This window comes from Protomyctophum bolini, assembly GCF_963924005.1.
Source record: "Protomyctophum bolini genome assembly, chromosome: 9".
NCBI lineage: Eukaryota > Metazoa > Chordata > Actinopteri > Myctophiformes > Myctophidae > Protomyctophum > Protomyctophum bolini.
In genome coordinates this window covers 4,667,785-4,691,043 of record NC_137870.1, presented here as the reverse complement: position 1 = coordinate 4,691,043, position 23,259 = coordinate 4,667,785, and the positions used below count along the sequence as shown (strand labels likewise).

The following is a 23,259-nucleotide window of genomic DNA, read 5'->3' as shown; positions in this document are numbered from 1 at the left end:
AGATCTGCGTACGCGTGTGTGTGTGTGTGTGTGGTTGAAATGCACGTAACCCGCTAATGCGGTGTGTAACTAAATTGCGGATCGGGTGGGATGAGCACCTTGAGGCAGTTGTAGCCGATGATGCAGAGGAAGGAGATGACGGTGTGGAAGGCGGACAGGAAGGACAGGCACGGCTGCATGTAGCCCGTGCTCTCCTCCAGGTAGAAGAAGAACACTCCCTCGTCGTCCTCCTCCTCCTCGCCACTCCCGCTGCCCATGAAGTCCATTCCCGAGCCATCTTCCTCTGCGCCGCCGGAACCCTCGAACAAGCCAGAGCCTTCGAAAATGCCAGAGCCCTCGAAGTCCTCGCCTTGGGGACTGTCGGACACCTGGAAGGGGGAGAGAAGACAGACGACGCAGAGTGACCGACTGAGCCAGTAAAACAGTGGCTTCAAGGCTTAGCATAAGTTTTGAATAGTTTGTATTAGTTCCCTGCAGAGTGTGTACAGTGTGTGTTTGTTACTTTGTTGACCTTGTAGAAGAGCAGGATGAAGTTCAGAGCGAAGGAGACAAACAGAGCCAGGAAGCGCAGGTTGTAGAAGTTCCGAGACAGGTAGTTCTGGGAGGAGGAGGAGAAACGGTGGAAACCAGCCATTTAGCCATTTTCAACAGAACAATACCAAAAAAAATGCTGCCAACTTAACCCATTTATGGGACTGAGACCAGATACTAAAAAACTTCGCGACTTTTCAAACACAGCATGATATTTTGATATCACATTGGCACGTTTGACTGTCAAAGGCCTCCAGGAAGAAACCCTAAATACAAAGGGAAGACAACATCGCACATAACCACAACCACACCAAGGGGTCTAATGAAGTACTGTCACCTCATAAACACATGAAAACGAATTGATTCATAAATTCATTCGTTTATTTGTTTGTTTAAGTTGACATTAAAAAAAAAGAACTTTGCTTCTGGAGGTCTGGAGCTCAACATGTTTTTTAGATGGGGGTGGGGGGGGGGGTGAATACAGTTCTTGACATGAAAAGGTTGAGAACCACTGACACACACACACACACACACACACACACACACACACACACACACACACACACACACACACACACACACACACACACACACACACTCTCTCTGGTAACGCGATGAGCTTGACCCTCTGGACCTTCCAGCTCGTTCCACTATAGCTCAAAAGCCTTACCATGAACTTGACCCTCTGGACCTCCAGCTCGTTCCACAGCTCAAAGCCTTCCCCCGTGTCTTTCTTCTCCTTCTTGGCTTTGGTGGGAAACATATCCTCCTCTTCGGCCTCCTCCTCCACCTTGGGCTTGGCCTCGGGTTCGGGCTCCGCCTTCTCCTTCTCCTTCTCGCCGTTCTCCGTGCTGGGAGAAGAAGTGGCGGTCGGTGACATTAGTATTGTTTATCTCCGGCCATCAGTTTTAAGTGCCATAAACGTTAAGACGAGTTGAATCCAATTATGCACCGATTGCCATGGAGTTTTTCTTTTTTAATCTATTTTTATTGTATCTATATAAATTCCTCTAATCTGGTGTACTGTACAGGTGATGACATGCACATTACATGCATAAAATAATTACATTTTCTTTCTTTTTTTTATAATGGGCTAATTGGCAACCAAAGCCTAAACTGGTGACCAGTTAAAGGTTTTATGACATTCATTTTCATTTATTTTTCTTTTTCTTTTTTCTTTGGGGTTTGGAAGCCTTTTGAGCTACAATGAAAACAGGCAACACAGTGAAAACAGTGATATCTGCTGGCAAATCCCATTGACATATATGGGATTTGCAGGCTCTTACATCACAAACTGCCGGCAAATTTTGCACTTTGGGTGCAATTGAGATTAGAAAACCTAAAAAAAATAAGAACAATTTTTTTTAATGTCACAATCCCTTTAAGTAATTGCAAAAAGGTGCCATAATCCGATTAATCGCTTAATCTTTTAATCGTTTAAATAATCGCCTGATGAATCGATGATGAAAATAATCGTTATAGTTGCAGCCCTATAGTTAACTTACTCTGCCTTCTCGGCCTCCAGAGAGGGCTCCTCCGGCGCCTGGGTCACTGCAGCCTCTCCCTCCTTCACCTCCCCCTCCTGGCCTTCTGTCGTCGCAGCCTGCTGGAAAGCACACGTCATTGTTATTGTTATCGTCAGTCCAATACGAGAGTTTCACAGAGCACTAGACGCTCTGCTTTGCTTTAACGTTAAGCAAAACAGTCGACTAGTTTACTAGTCGACTAGTAAATCCACTAGTCGACCTTGTTGGTACTAGTTGACTAGTTGATAAGAAACTAGTCAACTAGTAAAAAATGACTAGAAGTGAATGCCCTAATACATAATACAGCACATGCCATGGTGCTGCTCACTACAACCAACGGTGTTGTTTTTGGCAGCACATTTTCAATTTTAGTTTTAGTCATAGTCCCTTGAATAGTTTTCTGGTTTAAGGGCTTCAGTGTTTTGTACCTGTACAGATAAGTACAGAGCAAAGAATGTTTGGCTTTCGACCATCTTTGTTGAAGAACAGTCTGGGGAGACAATTAGGTTTGGGTTTTTTTTTTATGGCAGTGTTAACCACACTGTATTTCCATCAGGAATGCATTAATCAGCTGGTAATTCTGTCAGAAGGGCAGTTGCCAGACTGGTAATTCTGTCAGAAAGACCGGTGCCACTCAAAGTGAGGGAAGCCTCGCCCCTAGTATGTACATTGTACAGTATGTCAGAAGCAGTTGAGGGCTGATTTCACCCCGCTGCCAGTCGCTGTCCCTGGTTCTGAAGCCTCTCAGCCACCTTACCTAACTGCAGTCGCTGTCCCTAGTTCTGAAGCCTCTCAGCCACCTTACCTAACCGCAGACCCGCCCCCCCTCGAGAGACCCGGAAAATAATTCCCCGTTCATTCTCCGACAAATAATTTGAAAGAAGGGGAAAAAAAGGCAGGTTTGTTTTGTTTCTTCTTTGTAATTATTTGTTGGGTCCAAAATATAGTGTTTGTTGTCATGATTTGTCACGACTCGAGTTGGCTTCGTACGGCGCTTAAGAGGTCTTTAAGTATAAACCTTTTTTAATGTCTTTGGGAAAAATGCATTGGAAACTATTTCCTGGGCCTGGTGTCGTCTCTACCAGGTTGGTAGAGGAAACATTAATGACACAGCCAATCAAAAGGCTGATATCACATCAGGTGACTTTCAGTTGGGTACAAATGTACTGCTAAATGCACTGCTTATGAGCTGATGGGAGCGTTTGAAGGTTGTGCAACTTGCAAATCGACAACCTTGTCATGATGCTAGCCACACACACACACACACACACACACACACACACACACACACACACACACTAAAAAACACGTGTCTTACCAGTTTTCTCTTGAGCAGGGGAGTGCCCTCTGGCGTCGGGGGCTCTTCTGCCGTCGTCTCGCCAAAGTCCCCGAGACCCCCGGGGGTGTCGAAGCCGGGCTGCCGGCCTCCGTCCCCTTCCTCTCCGTCCTCCTCCTGCTCCTCTCCCCCGTCCTCTCCCCCGTCCCCTTCGTTCTGGTCCCCTGCCCCCTGCACCTGCCGGGCCCCCGGCTCGGGGGGCAGGTCCCCGTGGACCTCATCCTGCGTGGGGTCCGGCATACTGGCCAGGAGCTCGGTCACCGTCATCTGCTTGGCGCCTTCCACCAGGCCTCCGCCGAACAGGATCTTCCAGATGAGCAGGAAGAACCCTTTGCACACGGTGTAGACGAACATCAGGATGCCCATCAGCACCGTGTAGAAGAAGGTGACCAGCCCGACGATCATCTCCTTGATGGTCATCTTCCGCAGCTTGCGGTAGCGCCGCCGCAGGTTGCGGAACGTGAACATGTTCAGGAACTCGCCCACGCTCTTCAGGAAGTCGGCGAAGGCCGAGCTGGACTCGGCCGCCTCCTTCCCCTCCCCGTTGGCGTCGTCGCCCTCCCCCCCTCCGCCCTCCACCGCCCCTCCCCCCTCCTCCTCCTCGTCGTCGTCCACCTCCTCCTCGCCCTCGGGCTCCGAGATGGACGCGGCGATGTTCATCTCAAAGATGGTGTCCTCGCAGAAGTTGACGAACATCTCCATCTTCTCGCTCTCCGCGCCCTCGTTGACCACGTCGAAGATGAACTGCCGCTTGGACTCGCGCACCTGGGGCATCTCCCACTGGTTGCGGTTGGCCTCGCTGATCTCAAAGTAGATGCGCTCGATCTTCCGGCTGGCGCCCATGATCTCGATGCGCCCCAGGAAGGGGCGGAAGTAGTTGAGCACGTTGTCGGCCTGCTCGATGAAGTTCTTGAGGCGGGCGTCGTGCGGCACGTGCTCCGACAGGTTGGTGAGCAGCACGGCGATGTTGAAGCCGATGTCCTTGGCCGGCTCCTGGAAGCGGTCGGCGAACTCCTCGAAGTTGATCATCTCGTTCTCGTCCGCCTCCGAGCAGGAGAGCAGGAACTGGATCTCTCCGGGGGAGTACTGCTTCTGGCTGTCCATGGCCTTGGAGAAGTCCTTCTTGGAGATCAGCCCGCGGGGGTCGGTCACGTAGTCGCGGAAGGCGTCCGACGCGCAGATGTCCTTGAGCTTGAGGAACATGTCGAAGAACTTGAGGATCATCTCCACGTTGCTGGAGGACTCCACCAGCATGTCCACCATCTGCCTGGCGATGGTGCCGTTGACAATGTTGCCTGAGAACAAAGAGAAGAACATTTATAGGAAATAACACTGTACACAATATTCCTGTGAATTCAATATCATGCACATATGCATGTGCAGTAATGCGTCATAACTTTTTACGTATTTCTTCTTCAAACTGAGCAAATTCGAACCAATAGGATTCCCCCTAATATTTGGTGTTTTCATATATTAGTATTATTATGTTTGGGAATTATTCGTGATATTAGTTTGATGACTTAATATTTGTGTCCAAATTTGACTGAGGGTACTGCCATTGGGCAGCAATAACTTCAAATTGACATATTGGTTGTTCAGTTTGGCCCACCAGTTTTGGATATATGGCTTATAGAGTGACGTCTTGCAGAAAACTAGCGAGTTAAGAAAACAGGCTTGGAAGGTTCACTTCTGTGGTCTCTAACATTACACCTACCTAGCTACATGTTTAAGCATTTATTTCATATTTACATGTCGATTTCGGCTCTGACACTCATTTCAGACATGCTCTAGTATGTGAAGAGTCTGCCTGTGCCATTAACTCATTTTGAAAAGAAGATTTCTCCTCTGGTGAAAAGCTGGAATTTGCGCGGTGGCAGGCTCAATCGCAGTCAAATCTGGTCACATTTGTGCACATCTAGTGCGTATTGCACGTACAGTATACAGTCGCTATAATATGCAAAAGGTCAAACTTACCTTCAAGGAGTGACAGCAACATCACCACCATGTCTTTCTGCAGGTCCAGCAGTTCCTTGAGCAGACCCAGTTGGCTGGAGTCCTGGAAGAGACGGTCGAAAAACACCCATAAGGAAGATACACTTAACAAGTAGAAACAACGGCGCTTAATTCATACTCCATGTGTTATTAGCTTGGACATTTTGTTCCTGTGGGCAAGCAACACTTAACCTGACTTTGCCAGCTGGGGGCGGTATTGGGTAACCATGTTCCCCAACACCACATCCATCTGGAATCTCGCAGGGAGTTGAGCTAACGCCGAACCGCTCTGTACCGAACCAATCAGCGTGAGCTAAGGGCGGGATATGTGCGAAACCGGATGTGAAGCTATACAGACACGTCAATATGATTGGTTGTGTTTGCACGCCCACACGGTGATAGACAGACGGTCCCATCCAATCATCTACCATGTATCTTGAAAAAAAGGAACAGCCCCGTCATCGAATTTGCTTCCGCGATCCCAGATCCCAATAAGCTGTGAAACAAACATGTGTAGCAAGCTTCTTGGATCTGGCAGCGTCAGGTTAAGCAACACTGTGGTGTGTATAGGATTTAGCTTGCTCCCGTCTGGAAGGCCAATACTGCTACTACAAAATGAACCGTTGTAAAAGTCCATATACATTCTAAAGAGACAAAAACAGTAAGGTGTTGCGTATTATTACCTCCGAGTGCGTTCTACTCCACCAAAGATCCTGGGGGGGTTTGCATTTTTGAGATAACAAAATGTTGGATGTTTATTTCAATGTTTTTAACATTGCACGGTAAAAAAGAAAAATACCTTAAATTAAATACCACAGAAACTGAATGTGATGGACAGCCAGACACAAGTGGAAATGCAACAATAAGGCAGCTGGTATACTCAGTAAAAATGTGGAGCGAATATTGAACTCAGAGGCCTCGAGTTTACTGGCAGTCACGTTTGTCAAAGCGGCGCGATTGTTGGGTTCGGCTGGTTTGACCCAGCAGAGGAGAAGTTTAACCCATTCTGTTCCAGGGACCCCCCCCCCAGAAGCAAAGATTTGAGTTAAAAACGTTCGCTCTGAAAGAATATATATTCAAAGATTTGCGCCACATTTCCGTGATAAAAATTTAAAAAAGCGCTACGAGCTTGTAGATCTGCCATTTTTAAATAACTAAAGTATGACAATGCTTAAAACACCAAAAGGGGTTCCCGCCCAGAATGGGTTAAAGAAGGGTGGCTCCCCCTGCCTTTGCTTGAAAAAGTAGAGTAATCTAGACTCTAGATTACTCTAGATTCTAGAGTAATTAGAGTAATCATAGCAACATTTATGTTAGCCGCACTTGTGCTGTATGTTAAACGCATCACTAAAGACCCCCCTACACGGATTCAGAGCCGGTAGATCAGCCTATATAAGCTTTAGTTTAGAGGGTGGGGGTACATTAAGATGTACAGTATAGTATAAACGTGGAGATGATGACCAGAACAGACAGAAAACCTTGGTTTCCGTCCAAAACTAGGATAGAAATATACATGAACAACATAGGATGCAAAACAAGAAAAACCACAAAGTAATGACTTTTTCCATCAAAGCAATTATTACGGTATGATTGTGAATCCGTCATTTCAACGGGTCCAGAATGAAGTTGTTTTGTTTTGTTTATCTCTGTAATATGTCTGACCTATTTTACGGTGGCTTGTGTCTGTTAGTCGTTTATTATATTCGTATATACCACAAGGTATCTCTGTATCCTCAGCAATCAGCGGTTGCCAGTCAGTGTGTGTGTGTGTGTGTGTGTGTGTGTGTGTGTGTGTGTGTGTGTGTGTGTGTGTGTGTGTGATACAATGATTTCACTACTCTAACCATGAACAATTCATCACTCGACATGACCAGACTGTCTGACTGGTCTCTCGCTCCACTTTGACCATCAAATGATGCGCGCAGTGGACTGTAAACCACTGGAGTTGTGGACAAATGAGTGTTAAGACAAATGAATCCGGCGGTTAAATTATGTTATAATTTAACTATTGAAAAACAGCAGATCTACAAGTTCATAGCGTGTCAATCGGTGGCCTGCTATTTTTGGCCTGCTAATTTTTTTTAAAGTGTTAAAATGTGCCTCAAATCTTTCAGAAAATTGTCATGATTTAGAAAACATTTCGTCAGGCCTAATGGGGTTAAGCCTTCATCAGGGAAACGGGGAAAAAGCCTGAGGAAGGTTTTTAACCCGCCCAAACGTTGGATTAATTTGTCTTAAAACCTGCTGCGTCCTGATAAAAGCATTGGCACTCTTGGTGATCGGAACCGCTTTCTTGTTTTGTCAAGATTCCCTGGGCGGTTCTCTCCCGTGGGTCGCTATACGAGGACTTTGGTGTGCGATAGCATCTTCGTACACAATCTATAGCACATTTAAAGGACCACTTCACCACTTTTCAACCTATCTTCCTCACTCCTCACTAATAATCATGATAAAATGGCACGATTGTTTTCTACTCAGTCTGTGTCTCATAGGAGGGCTGTGGGCAGTTTAGAAACCGTCTTCCAGTGACATCATCATTAGGCAGATTATTTTTTAAACAATACTTTTTTTACAAAAATGTTTAGATTTTCATTATCGTGAGAACGATTGGCTTCCATTTTCGCATTGCAACTTTTCAGGACTAGAAAGCCTGCCGTTTCTATTAGCTTGTATTCCCCATCGATGATGTCACTGGGAGACGGTTTCTGAACTGCCGACATATATGAGACACAGACAGAGTAGAAAACAATTGCGCCATTTTTTCATGATTATTAGTGAGGACCTATTGTATGAAGATTGAAAAGTGGTCCTTTAACATTATCATGGAGCCTAATAATAATACCGGTAATAATAATAATAATAAATGAACAAAAACCAAAAAGATGGCATTCCAAGGTATATAATGCGACGGGGAAGAAAGAAAGAAACATCTTGAAGGCAGACAATGCGAGGAGAGAATAAAAGGGGAGGCCATGCAGGACACGGTGATAAACTATACGATATAAAAGCCATAATTATTTAAAGGTTTTATGACATTGATTTTCATTTATTTTTCTTTTAGGTTTTATGACCTCAATTACACCCAAAAAACCTGAACTTTGAACATTCAGTGGATTTTCTGTGGTCTGAAGTTTTCTTTGGGGTTTGGAAGCCTTTTGAGCTACAATGAAAACAGGCAACACAGTGAAAACAGTGACATCTGCTGGCAAATCCCATTGACATATATGGGATTTGCAGGCTCTTACATCACAAACTGCCGGCAATTCAGAGCACCTGTTTGAGCCAGAAAACCCCAGATCACAGAAAATCTACTGAATGTTAAAAGTTCATGTTTTTTGGGTGCAATTGAGATTAGAAAACCCAAAAAAATTAAGAACAATTCCAAAACCTTTTTTTTAATGTCACAATCCCTTTAACGTGGCATTGCAGTGCCTAGAGATGAAGTGACATGGGAGTGAGCGACACGGAGTTCCTCTTACGCCATTTCGTTGTCCGGGGTCAGGGTGCATCTAGGGGGTCAGGGGTCAACACACACAAGAACACACACCTCATCAACATTACTGACCTCACCTACAGTATAGTAGGTCCTCGAGGGACAACTAACCCATTCTGACCTGAGATCAGATTCATACGAGGTTTCCACTGGACACACACTGGTCTGATTAACCCATTCTGACCTGAGATCAGTCAGTCGTTCTTCGATTTTTCAAAAATAGCAGACCTACAAGCTCGTAGTGCGCCAATCGGTGGCGCGCTATGAGCTTGTAGATCTGCTATTTTTCAATAGCTAAAGCATAACATGAAGCTGACACCAAAATGGGTTCCCGTTCAGAATGGGTTAATTGCAGGCTAAATAGAAGCCATTTAAACATGATCCTTAGTATGACATTTCTGACATTCACGTTTATTGTCGTTATCCGAAAAAATTGTTTTGGTTGGGCTCGTTTGTACCAATAACGCAGATAATCGGACCAAGCAACAATCCAGTCAGTCTACTTTGTAAGCGCTCTCTGGGGACCTTCATAATTATGTGATAAAACTCCAAAATGAATTGAACACACGGCCAGCGACAGCACGGCAAAACAACAGGAAGCTACACCCACTGCTCCAGGCCCGCCCCTTTCCGCCACGACGACCAGCCCGATGGCGATGGTGAGCAGACAGCCGGCCTGCAGCCAGTGTTCCCTCCGCGGTTCATTCTTTGACCTCGTCCAGCCAGTGTTCCCTCTGCGGGTCATTCTTTGACCTCGTCCAGCCAGTGTTCCCTCTGCGGGTCATTCTTTGACCTCGTCCAGCCAGTGTTCCCTCCGCGGGTCATTCTTTGACCTCGTCCAGCCAGTGATCCCTCCGCGGTTCATTCTTTGACCTCGTCCAGCCAGTGTTCCCTCTGCGGGTCATTCTTTGACCTCGTCCAGCCAGTGTTCCCTCTGCGGGTCATTCTTTGACCTCGTCCAGCCAGTGTTCCCTCCGCGGGTCATTCTTTGACCTCGTCCAGCCAGTGTTCCCTCCGCGGGTCATTCTTTGACCTCGTCCAGCCAGTGTTCCCTCTGCGGTTCATTCTTTGACCTCGTCCAGCCAGTGTTCCCTCCGCGGTTCATTCTTTGACCTCGTCCAGCCAGTGTTCCCTCCGCGGGTCATTCTTTGACCTCGTCCAGCCAGTGTTCCCTCTGCGGGTCATTCTTTGACCTCGTCCAGCCAGTGTTCCCTCCGCGGGTCATTCTTTGACCTCGTCCAGCCAGTGTTCCCTCCGCGGGTCATTCTTTGACCTCGTCCAGCCAGTGTTCCCTCCGCGGTTCATTCTCTGACCTCGTCCAGCCAGTGTTCCCTCTGCGGTTCATTCTTTGACCTCGTCCAGCCAGTGTTCCCTCTGCGGTTCATTCTCTGACCTCGTCCAGCCAGTGTTCCCTCTGCGGTTCATTCTCTGACCTCGTCCAGCCAGTGTTCCCTCTGCGGTTCATTCTCTGACCTCGTCCAGCCAGTGTTCCCTCTGCGGTTCATTCTTTGACCTCGTCCAGCCAGTGTTCCCTCTGCGGTTCATTCTTTGACCTCGTCCAGCCAGTGTTCCCTCTGCGGTTCATTCTTTGACCTCGTCCAGCCAGTGTTCCCTCTGCGGTTCATTCTCTGACCTCGTCCAGCCAGTGTTCCCTCTGCGGTTCATTCTCTGACCTCGTCCAGCCAGTGTTCCCTCTGCGGTTCATTCTCTGACCTCGTCCAGCCAGTGTTCCCTCTGCGGTTCATTCTTTGACCTCGTCCAGCCAGTGTTCCCTCTGCGGTTCATTCTCTGACCTCGTCCAGCCAGTGTTCCCTCTGCGGTTCATTCTCTGACCTCGTCCAGCCAGTGTTCCCTCTGCGGTTCATTCTTTGACCTCGTCCAGCCAGTGTTCCCTCTGCGGTTCATTCTTTGACCTCGTCCAGCCAGTGTTCCTTCCGCGGGTCATTCTTTGACCTCGTCCAGCCAGTGTTCCCTCTGCGGTTCATTCTTTGACCTCGTCCAGCCAGTGTTCCTTCCGCGGGTCATTCTTTGACCTCGTCCAGCCAGTGTTCCCTCTGCGGTTCATTCTTTGACCTCGTCCAGCGGTTGCTGACGGCGAACCCGATGCGCCTGCAGATGTCGTCCAGCAGGACGTTTCCCCTCCGGAGGACCCTTCCTGTATACAACACGCCGCTGCCGGCGACAAACGCGACCAACGCCACGATCATCAGAGCCGCCGCGGGAACTCCCGAACGCCAGAGCGTATAGCAGTCGCCTCCGAAGCACGACACGACGTCGCCCCTCAGCGTCGGCGGCGTGACGTCGGTCGATATGAGACTGCCGGCGTTGATTGATCGCCGTGTAGAAGATGGAGAAGAACCTGGACCTTTCAACCACATGTTCCCTCGTCAAACTGGTCCTCCTCCAAACGAAGAACCTGGACCTTTCAACCACATGTTCCCTCGTCAAACTGGTCCATGTAGAAGATGGAGAAGAACCTGGACCTTTCAACCCCAAGTTCCTCTCTTCCATGTAGAAGATGGTAGAAGAACCTGGACCTTTCAACCACATGTTCCCTCGTCAAACTGGTCCATGTAGAAGATGGAGAAGAACCTGGACCTTTCAACCCCAAGTTCCTCTCTTCCATGTAGAAGATGGTAGAAGAACCTGGACCTTTCAACCACAAGTTCCTCTCTTCCATGTAGAAGATGGAGAAGAACCTGGACCTTTCAACCACATGTTCCTCTCTTCCATGTAGAAGATGGAGAAGAACCTGGACCTTTCAACCACATGTTCCTCTCTTCCATGTAGAAGATGGAGAAGAACCTGGACCTTTCAACCACAAGTTCCTCTCTTCCATGTAGAAGATGGAGAAGAACCTGGACCTTTCAACCACAAGTTCCTCTCTTCCATGTAGAAGATGGAGAAGAACCTGGACCTTTCAACCACAAGTTCCTCTCTTCCATGTAGAAGATGGTAGAAGAACCTGGACCTTTCAACCAACATGTTCCCTCGTCAAACTGGTCCATGTAGAAGATGGAGAAGAACCTGGACCTTTCAACCAACATGTTCCCTCGTCAAACTGGTCCTCCTCCAAACGCCACGCCACGCACGGTTTGATCCCTACCGGACGGTGCCCAAAAGCGATGAGGATCAGACCCCAAGACGGACACCACAGCGCCACGTGCGTCTCCCACCGTGGGGACGGCCCCCGACGGACTTGAACAAAGTGGCCGACGACAGAGACCACGGACCCACAGTGTGGGCGCAAAGTAAGCAGAGGCTGGAGAAGCCGTGGTATAGATTGGAATATATCCACTACGTACAGTAGCAACGACATCATAAAGAGTGTGATACGCACCGTACAGTATGTACTGTATGCACAGGTTCAGGAATGTGCATCATTCACACGAGTCTTACCTGAGCCAGCTTCATCATCAGGTGAGCGAATACGTGCAGGAATCCCACCACAGCGTCCCACAGTCTGCTGTGAGCCAGTGACTGCTGGTTCCCCGTGCACGGACCCTGAGAGAGAGAGAGAGAGAGAGGGGGGGATTAAATTACATTTTTATTTCAGACTCCATACTCACTCAGGGTTGACGTGTCACACCTGTAGTGATGGGAGGGGCACCAAAATGTGGTGTTTTGATTGGTTAATGGGGGCACTACCTTATTATAAAAGTACAAACTTTTGTGTATGTTCACATGACCTGATGAAGATCAAATAGATCGAAACGTTGTCAGTATTTAAATAAAGAACGTCTTGCTTATAGCTGTGGTGTGCAGCGGGCTCCATCCAATTTACTGAAGTTTCTTTTAGCCCAGCACCCAGCCTGTTGATGTGCGTATTCTACGTCTGCTCTAGACTCAGGCTCCATATCACATACAAAATAACAATAGGCATGCAACCAAGTGTAAAATCACTTGTACTGGATCTCTTGTCCACTATAGTACCTTCCTTAACATTTTAGTCTAGTTTTTATTGTCAGTATATTTAGTCTTAGTTTTAGTCATCATACTGTATAGCTTAGTTTTCATTTAATTTTCGTCAGTGGAAAAAGGCAATCGACGATCATTTTCCGTCTTAAGTTTTAGTCGACGTAAACAACACTGTCATACACTGAGTTGGCCGTGCCCGAGATCGAACACGTTGACCTTGTGGTGCCAAAGACGGAGAGCTCTGCATTTGTCTTGTTGTTTTTTCGTTATATGTGAAAAAAGGAATAAGAAATGCACACATGTCAAATGTCAAAGCAAATTCCTATGTGTTTTACACAATGGCAAATAAAGGTATCTGAATCTGAATCTGAATCTCTGCCGGCTGAGCGACACGAATAAAAGGGAAAATCCAAATAGATCGTCATTATTCTATAGCCAATCCGGCTAAATGTCCATGTACCTGTTTTGCATATACTGTAGCTCCCCCTTACCTGGATGTACTCTGTCAGGCTGTTGAAGACCTGCTTGGCCACCGTCATGGCCTTGGAGAAGTTCCTCTTGCCCGGCTCGTCGATGATGTCTTTCCCCGAGTAGTACCAGTAGAAGTCACTGATGGACTCCTATACAGACACGGAGGCAAAAGGAATCAAATCAAACTTTATTTCTAGAGCACATTTAGGTCAACCAAAGGGGCTGTACACGATCATGAAGCAAGCATACAATCAACGCAAATAGCATAGTAAAACAATATTAAAGAAATACAAGTGTTACACGGGTTAATTGGGTCAAACATCATTGAAAGCGAGGGAGAAGAGATGGGTAACCCATTTTGGTGTCAGCGTCATGTCGTGCTTTAGCTATTTAAAAATAGCAGATCTACAAGCTCATAGCGCGCCACCGAGTGGCGCGCTACGAGCTTGTAGGTCTGCTATTTTTAGAAAAATCGAAGAGCGACTGACATAGAAGACATTTTTTTAGAATCTGATCTCAGGTCAGAATGGAAAACTGTCAGGATGTAGAAGACATTTTTTTAATCTGATCTCAGGTCAGAATGGGTTAAGTAAAGACTTAAAGGCCTCTAAGCGGGGGGAAGGACCATGACACAAGATGACAGAGGACGACAGACGACACAAAGGAACAATTTGTGGCATCAAACATCAATGCCTTCCACCCTTAGAGTATATATACAATAGAGAAGACACCCAAGTTCTCCTCCCGTCCACTTGCATTGAGTTGCTCAGAAGCGCATGAGGCGAATCCACTCCTCCTTCCGGTTTAGGAGCAGTGTGCATTCTGGATGGATTGTCCTCAAACACATGAACGCGCGAGCGACCGGCAGAGTGGACGGAGCCTAGTGCGCGTTCATGTGTTTGAGGACCAAACCTTACCAAACTGCAATACCTTCTTCGGCCACTATGTCCATTGCGCTTCAGGATTTCCTCTGGGTGTCTTCTCTATTGTATAATAACTCTATGCTTCCACCCGGAAAACAAAGATTGCAGGCTTTAATTCCAACCAGTGAATATAAAGTATCGTTCGTTTGCCCGTTCACTTTGCCATGACACATAATGAGTATGAATTAAGTAAGAATATATTATGTGTGAGCAGCGTCAGTGTCACCTGCAGACGAAGCAGGTAGTCCACGGTGCAGATGATGACGTTGATAGTAGTGGTGCTTCCGGTCTGAGTCCTCAGGTAGTTCTGGAAATCTGGAAGTGCACAACAGACACACAACAGACACAACAGACACGGTCAATACTCCAGAACTGGATTAAAAGGCCCATTTTTGGCATATATACAATAGTCCGGCAGCCGGGGGTTATGGGGTGGGAAATTTGGTATACAGTATATTTTTATTGGCCTAAAATATTGTCTATACTGTATATACGTACATTCATGAATCCACTTGCTGGCCGGCTGTCTCTATTGGGCAATCTTTTTATAGGGGTTTGGGTTTCTTGTGACCCTGTTTTCATTTTTCTGAATCCATTCAAAGCATTCGTTTTTGCACAGAATGCACTCCTTGGGCTTAAAAACGGCTGCTTTTTATAGCCCAAGGAGTGTTTTTTTGTGCAAAACTAATGCTTTGAATGGATTCTGAATCATGAAAACACCCTAGTTTGACATGTTGTCACATGCTACTTAATTAAAAGCAAAAGGAAAGTTTGACATTTTTTGCCTGCCATAGAATGTTAATGGTATAGGGTCACAAAGAAAACCCTATACAAAAATCTGATCTCAGGTCAGAATGGGTTAATCAGACCAGTGTGTGTCCAGTGGAAACCTCGTATGAATCTGATCTCAGGTCAGAATGGGTTAAAAAGAAGCCTGTCGGCTGCCGGACAAAATAATAAGGTTATACGCAGCGTTATTTTTAGGCTATAGAGACTCACCGTTGTTGTGGCCCTCGCAGAGTAGCGTTATTTATAGGTTATAGAGACTCACCGTTGTTGTGGCCCTCGCAGAGTAGCGTTATTTATAGGTTATAGAGACTCACCGTTGTTGTGGCCCTCGCAGAGTAGCGTTATTTAGGCTATAGAGACTCACCGTTGTTGTGGCCCTCGCAGAGTAGCTGCAGGAAGCGGAAGAGGTCGCAGGTGAATTCATCGTCCGCCATCACTTTCTCGTCTGGGGCAGAGGGGGGCGCGGGAGATGGATGTTAATATCTTTTTTTACAGTGCGTACAGTGTTTGGTGTGCTGAGAGGCTAGCTGTGAAGAGTACGGTATATATAGTGTCCCCGTCCCCAAGAATAGGGATGAGAGGGTTCAAGTGCGGTTAATATAGAAGAAATAATTATAATAATTATAATACTATGATCACACAGAGATTTGGCAGACCCCCCCTGTGGTATCTCTGGTTGAAGACCCCTGCATTACTGGACAGGACATACCTGTATCACCTGTGTGGTGATGTAATGGTGTGTGTGTGTGTGTGTGTGTGTGTGTGTGTGTGTGTGTGTGTGTGTGTGTGTGTGTGTGTATGTGTGTGTGTGTGTGTGTGTGGGTGTGTGCGTGCGTGCGTGCGCGCACAATAATTACTTAAGTAAGTAGTACTGTCAACCACACCAGTGACATCACCACTGCTAAGCCCCTTGTTAGAATACATTGATTAGAACAACAATAAACTCAACACGACACAGATAGAGAGAGACGTCTTGTCCACTTGAAAGGAGACGACGGATGGACACTGAACCGCCCCCTCTCAGAAAACTGTACAATACCTACCTGACAGACACACACCTGACAGGGACACACACCCGCTGCCCCACAGACCCCCGTTCCACCGGTTGGTTCTCAATGGGAACCGGTTTAGTTATTTTTGGTTTTTAGTCCATGAGCCAGAGCTCCAGCATTGGTGGGCAAACTATACCCTATATATTAAACTGTTTATAGGATCAATAGAAGTCAATTAATACATGATAACCCTTCCACAGTAGTAGCTTTTTCATATTTGCTATTATTTTACATATTGTTTCCTACATAATGCCTCATTTGCATATTTAAACATGTAAAAATTTGTAATACAACAAATCATTGTCTTCGTGTACAGTAAGTACTCAATTGGAGAAGTTTCATGGTGATAACAATCCAATATACAGAAGGTATGGTTTTGCTACACTCAATTCATAATTAACGTTTCAATTTTGGAGCTCTGGCTCATGGACTAAAAAAAAAAAAAAAAGAACTGAACCGGTTCCCAATGGGAACCCAAACCGGTGAAAAAGGGGCCACAGAGACAGACACACACAAAGACGTTCAGACAAACGCAATGCCATAAGGACTGAAGAAGACACACGAATGGACTGAAGAAGACACATGAATGGACTGAAGAAGACACGAGAGATGAGGACATATATATATAATAACTAAGCTATAGGATTGATGAAGTCGAGCAGACGTGACAGACTTGGTTGGACATACAAGAACAGAGATGATGATGATGAGGCCATGAGGACAGCTTGTGTTTCTCTACGGGGTTTTTTTTCTTCTTATAATATGGCCACAGTATGCAATGCAGGACAGATCTACTGAACTCCACAAACTCTGGTTCAATGTGTGTGTGTGTGTGTGTGTGTGTGTGTGTGTGTGTGTGTGTGTGTGTGTGTGTGTGTGGGGTGCTGAGAAGGGCAGGGGTGGATGGATGGATGGATGGAAGGAAGGTTGGCAGCAGTGGCTCAGATGGTATACTAACTGGTTGGTACCCCAGTGTTGTTTTTAGCAGAAAATTTAGATTTTTTTTGTTTAGTTTTCGTTTAGTTTTAGTCACATTTTAGTCACCTGGAATGTTTTAGCGTTAGTCTAGTTTTAGTCCAGTTTTTTGTCAGTATATTTAGTCTTAGTTTTCATTTAGTTTCCATTTTTAGTCTTCGTCAGTGGAAAAAGGGGTAGGCTCGCCTTAGTTTTTAGTCGACGAAATCGACACTGTTGGTACCTTGCAACGGTTTGGCCTGCCGTCGGCGTGTGACAGCCTGTAGTGCGTGAATGGGTTGAATGCAATGCACATCGAAAAGCACTTCTTTGGATAAAGGCACTATTATACCATGGATGGATGGATGGGTAGGATGTTACGCCAGGAGATTTAAAGGTATATTCAGTGATTTCACTTAATTTTTTTTTTTTGTGATAATCCTCACAGAGTGTGCGGACCATATAAAGAGTTCCTCCCTGACTGTCCCCAGTTAGTTAACGTAGGTTTCGTTTTTGGCTAGGTGGCCCAGCCTTCATCCAATCAGGATAGATAGGGGTCTTCCACCAATCATGATCGAGGTTAACTCTTTAAGTTGAGGTTACAACAAGTCTTATGGGTTACGATGGAGGCACACATTCAGTGTGTGAATGTACTGGTGGTGAAGGAAGAGGGAAAGCTCAGCGACAATTAATAACCCATTAAAGCCGGGAAAGCGTCTGTGTCATTTCAGATTTTGTATTTGCGCTGGCTATTCAAAACTAGCAGATATAAAAATATATATATATTTAAAAAAAATCGGTATGGGACAGCTACAGGGGATTAAACTATTAGGTCAAATAGCCATAAGGGGGTTGGTATCGGTATATATGGGACAGCTACAGGGGATAAAGCTCAGAGTGGATTCAGTAAAGACAAAACAACGTGTGGACAACATCATACAGTAACTCAATCAGGTCGTCGTCGCAAATTAAACAGTTAAAAGCAAACATTAGTAGGAAAAAGCTTTAGTAAATAAACGATGTTGCCGATCCTGGTACTTTAAACCTGCAGGATATACAATCATTAGAGTGAAGAAAGACATGGAAATACTGTACAGGCGACAAAGACACACAGGCAACACCAGTGACATATTATTAGCAGGGAAAGAAAAGTGTATGGATTAGTGTTAACCCATTCTGAACGGGAACCCCTTTTGGTGTTCAAGCATCATGTTATGCTTTAGCTATTGAAAAATTGCAGATCTACAAGCTCGTAGCGCGCCACCGAGTGGCGCGCTACGAGCTTGTAGGTCTGCTATTTTTGAAAAATCGAAGAGCGACTGACGTAGAAGACATTTTTTAGAATCTGATCTCAGGTCAGAATGGAAAACTGTCAGGATGTAGAAGACATTTTTAGAATCTGATCTCAGTTCAGAATGGGTTAACCTCCTCCAGATGCTCTCTGGTAAATACAGTCTACACGTCTAACAGTAAAACAAAGTAAAAAAGTCTACATCTAATATTTCACAGGATACCTTCAACAAGGCATTATAAACCAAACGTGTTCTACAGTGGAGGAACACATTCAGTGTCTCTCCTACTGTTGTTGTCGTTTTACTCAATTTGGTAATTTTTTTGTTGTTGAATTCACCTTAAATTCTTTATCCCACAGTTTTTTCACCAATTATCGAATGTAATCGTGGGCGCTACACATTCCCTGGAGAGAGAGCGACGGACTGACCTCATGCTTCCCTCTATGCATGAGGAGTCCAAGCCCGAGTGCTATATGGTCTATTTCATCAACAGTCATTAGACATTATAAGTTAGAGATTATATTTCATGAGGTATAAACAAAAACTGCTCATAATTTCTCTACCCGTTAAGGATTTTTTTTCGACTGCGACATCTGACAAGTATTATAGTCAAACTTATAATAATAAATACCTCATGACTGTTGATATTAAGTCAATCATAAGACACGATGAAGAATGTCTTGTAATATCGAGAGAGATATTATAAAACATTATGAATGTACAAGTATACAGTTATGTATAGCTTCATTATAAATACAGAAATACACAGTTTTTCCAGAGAACATCCTTCGGTTATCACAAAAGGAATGTTGACGAGTAGTGGGTCGGAGGTTGGGGTAGTGGTTAGTGTATAATGGGTGTTGGAGTTAGGTGGTTACATCTGGTAGTGAATGTTTGGGTGGTTTTAGTGGGTGGGTGTTGGAGTTAGGGGTTACATCTGGTAGTGAATGTTTGGGTGGTTTTAGTGGGTGTTGGAGTTAGGTGGTTACATCTGGTAGTGAATGTTTGGGAGGTTTTAGTGGGTGTTGGAGTTAGGTGGTTACATCTGGTAGTGAATGTTTGGGTGGTTTTAGTGGGTGTTGGAGTTAGGTGGTTACATCTGGTAGTGAATGTTTGGGTGGCTTTAGTGGGTGGTGGTGGTTAGGGCAGTGGTTCCCAAACTCTTTCATGTCAAGGACCCCCCAAATTGACACTAAATAGCCCGCGGACCCCCCATTTGAAAAGATATGCCAGGAACCCCCCCCCCCCCATATAAGAGAGGGGTTTTTTTACGGCTCTATAGCAGTGATTTTCAACCCGTTTAATTTTAAGGACCCCCTACAGTTTGACATGTCTATAAATACGGACCCCCGTTCAATAGCGTTTCTATCTCTGGGACCCCCAATTTATATTGTACAATCAATGCTAATTTAACTCTGAGAGCGTACACGTTTGTATGCTCTCTGAGTTACGGACCCATGAGGGTTCCTAATTATCATTTAGCTGCGGGTCCCCCCTGGAACTCCCTCAGGTACCCCTGGGGGTCCCCCCTTTGGGAACCACTGGGTGTAGTCGGGTGGAGGGTTACATGTGGTGGCATTAGGCAGGTGGATGGTGCACTGCAGGTACCTTTGAATGTGGCCTTTGGGGCTTTTGTGGAGTGATATAAAATTTGGACTGCAATTCATTTCCGTTTTTTTTTCTATGCTCTGCAAACTCCTTCAGAGAGCTGATCAGTGAGCTGATCAGTGATCTATGAACCCCTCCAGTGAGCTGATCAGTGATCTATGAACCCCTCCAGAGAGCTGATCAGTGAGCGGATCAGTGGATGGAGTTACAGTAGGTCTGTGCTAAAAGCACGCAAGGAGACAAAATCCAACTTGTCCGTCACCCGGTTAAGCGAAGAGTAAAAGAGAGCAACGTGATAACACTATAGTGTGTATATATAGGCTTGTAATGCCACTATCAAAGCATCACAATATACAGTATACTATACTGTATATTGCGTATATATGTTATTTAAATTATTCTCGTGTTGTTCTTTAATTATAATTTTTTCTTTGTTGCTACAATATTCGAGCAGCCGAAAGTAAATAACTCATATATTCTGTGGTGTACAGCAACCTATGAGATTTAACAAATCTTGAATCTTGAATGACACACATTTTAATTATCTTTATCAAAATCACCTCAAGTTATAGGTATTGTGTTCATGCTTGTGCGTCTATGCAACGTATATGGTTATAGGTATAACTTAAAAATAAATTGTTCAGGGAGGGTCTGGGTATCGCGGAAAGTAAACTATTGCGATATTCGAGACTATACTCCAATATCGGCCCAAACCTATAGCGTTAGTATACAGTATAGGGCAGTCCTACATTTGAACCTCATCGAGTGACTTTGAAGTTGGATTTTGTGACGGTCCTTGAGAGCGAAATGAAATGCACATGAATTAAGCTACACAAACACAACGGCTATAGTCAGGCCAATGGAAACTACAGAAGAGACAGAGATAGACAGAGAGAGGACAGAATGGCTGAGACGGAGAGAGAGAGAGAGAGAGAACGAGACGGAGACTGAGAATACATGAAAGCCAGTTTGTATTTACCACGTTCCATATCTGAGTACCGCGAGAGCATCGTAATGGTGGTTGTAGGGAGGGAGGGGGCATGGGGGGGGGGGGAGGGGGGGGGGTTGTGAGTGTGGTGTGGAAGAGGAGAGAGAGGGAGGGAGAGAGACAAAGAGACAAGACAGTGAGTGCAAAGTCGCATCGCCGTCAGGGGATGATACAAACAGGTTCATGAGGAAATACAGTCGCCGTGCCCCGACACGGTGTTGGGGTGAAATCAATCCAATCAACGGCTTCTGACAGACATATGGGAGGGGATGGATGAGGGAGGGACGGGACCACAGGCTGTGTTGTGGTGCCACTCAAAGTGACTACTGGGTTGGGCTTGCCGGATGCTGCATGTTCCAAAAACCCCTAGTATGTCTGTCAGAAGCCGCTGAGGGGAGATTTCACCCGCGTACTCAAAACATGGATGATGCAAACATGTTCCTGTACACACACACACACACACACAGCACAACATCCTGTGTTAACCCATTCTGACCGGGAACCCATTTTGGTGTTATAGCATCATGTTATGCTTTATCTATTGAAAAATATCAGATCTACAAGCTCATAGCGCGCCACCGAGTGGCGCGCTACGAGCTTGTAGGTCTGATATTTTTGAAAAATCGAAGAACGACTGACATTTTTAGAATCTGATCTCAGGTCGGAATGGGTTAATCAGACCAGTGTGTGTGTCCAGTGGAAACCTCGTATGAATCTGATCTCAGGTCAGAATGTGGGTTAATGTATCTCTGACAGAGTGGGACAAAATGCACCTGCAAAAGGGGGAGAGACGACACACTGGGACAAGAAACAACAGTCTTATATAAGACAAACATTATACGGCAATCTGAACCAAATCTGGTTCCATTAAATGTGATGATAGGCAGGTTTGTTGTGTTGCAAGTGCCTTTTTGTTCTCCTTCACATTACTGTGTGCTGTGGGCGGTATGAGGTTACTACTCACTCGTGCCTTCCTCTGAAACCATTCCGAGTCCCTCGGCCTTGTTCTGTCTCTCAAACGCATTCAGGTCCAGAACGCTGCCAAGACACACACAATTCAATTCAATTCAAAGGGCTTTATTGGCATGAGAAAACATACGTTTACATTGCCAAAGCAGAAAGAAAAATACAACAATACAGCAATACAATCAAAACAAAAATCATGTACATTTGAAGGTCAGAATCTTCAATAGATCAAATTCTATGTACCAAGGTCACTCGATGCAGGTATAGTGCAGGAATATACACAATGATTAGTCTTTAGGGTGGTTGTGTTCCATTTGATATCCATCTCCTATCACAGCAACTCACAAATCTCACACATTTAAAACATCTCTGCTGTCGGGAGGAAACCTCCTAACTCCAAAATGTTCATTTTTCAGGAAATTCAAAATATACATTTTTCAGGAAATTAAGAAAACCTTATATATATATTTTTTTAAACAAAGCAATACTGCCTCATCAAAGTTGGTGTTGTGACTTCAGATGTTGTCAATTACTCGCATGAGAGGGGGGGGAGAGGTGGTGGAGTTAGTTGCTTTAGCAGACAGTTTGAGGGTCCAATGGAGTTAAGAGGTTATGTCCAAAGCATTTTTTTTACTACTTTCCATTGGTTCAACATTTACAGACGTAAAGGGTGTTCAATAAAGCACTGATTTATGCCAAAAGAATCCACCCGAGTGCAACGAATACAGCCTCATACTGTATAAATCATACATTCGTGGGCAACTGGCGCCCCCCGGGGGCCACATGATGCATATCGGTCATTTTTGCTATACTTTCAGAGAAAATAAACATTTGAAAGTCTTTGAAGATTTCCACCCCCTACAGTATAATACTGGCATGCCCCAACATGCCTAATACATTAGGGACGCCAGGTTGGACGGGGGTTAAGCGTGTCTTTATGCCCAACATGCCTAATACATTAGGGACGCCAGGTTGGACGGGGTTAAGCGTGTCTTTATGCCCAACATGCCTAATACATTAGGGACGCCAGGTTGGACGGGGGTTAAGCATGTCCCCAACATGCCTAATAAATTAGGGACGCCAGGTTGGACAGGGTTAAGCATGTCCCCAACATGCCTAATACATTAGGGACGCCAGGTTGGACGGGGTTAAGCGTGTCTTTATTCCCAACATGCCTATAATACATTAGGGACGCCAGGTTGGATGGGGGTTAAGCGTGTCTTTATGCCCAACATGCCTAATACATACATTAGGGACGCCAGGTTGGACGGGGGTTAAGCGTGTCTTTGGGGTTTTGTAACCAATGAAAAGTATTAAGTAGGCCTGTACAGCTTGTGAATTAAGAAATATTACACTCGAGGGGGTGGTTTAACTTTGCAGCATCGCAGGCGTGCATTATTGGCGTAAAAAACCACCCCCT

General features: G+C 45.5%; 1 protein-coding gene across 1 annotated transcript in view; it reads right to left on the bottom strand.

Moving 5' to 3' along the window:
* Positions 1 to 23,259, bottom strand: part of ryr1b (ryanodine receptor 1b (skeletal)) — a 162,794-nt gene that overhangs the window by 21,238 nt on the left and 118,297 nt on the right. The window contains 11 exon segments of the mRNA XM_080771534.1: positions 99 to 368; positions 512 to 598; positions 1,202 to 1,382; positions 2,037 to 2,137; positions 3,376 to 4,688; positions 5,368 to 5,449; positions 12,278 to 12,382; positions 13,288 to 13,416; positions 14,417 to 14,505; positions 15,344 to 15,424; positions 21,838 to 21,911. Coding sequence (XP_080627660.1) covers positions 99 to 368; positions 512 to 598; positions 1,202 to 1,382; positions 2,037 to 2,137; positions 3,376 to 4,688; positions 5,368 to 5,449; positions 12,278 to 12,382; positions 13,288 to 13,416; positions 14,417 to 14,505; positions 15,344 to 15,424; positions 21,838 to 21,911 — 2,512 coding nt within the window.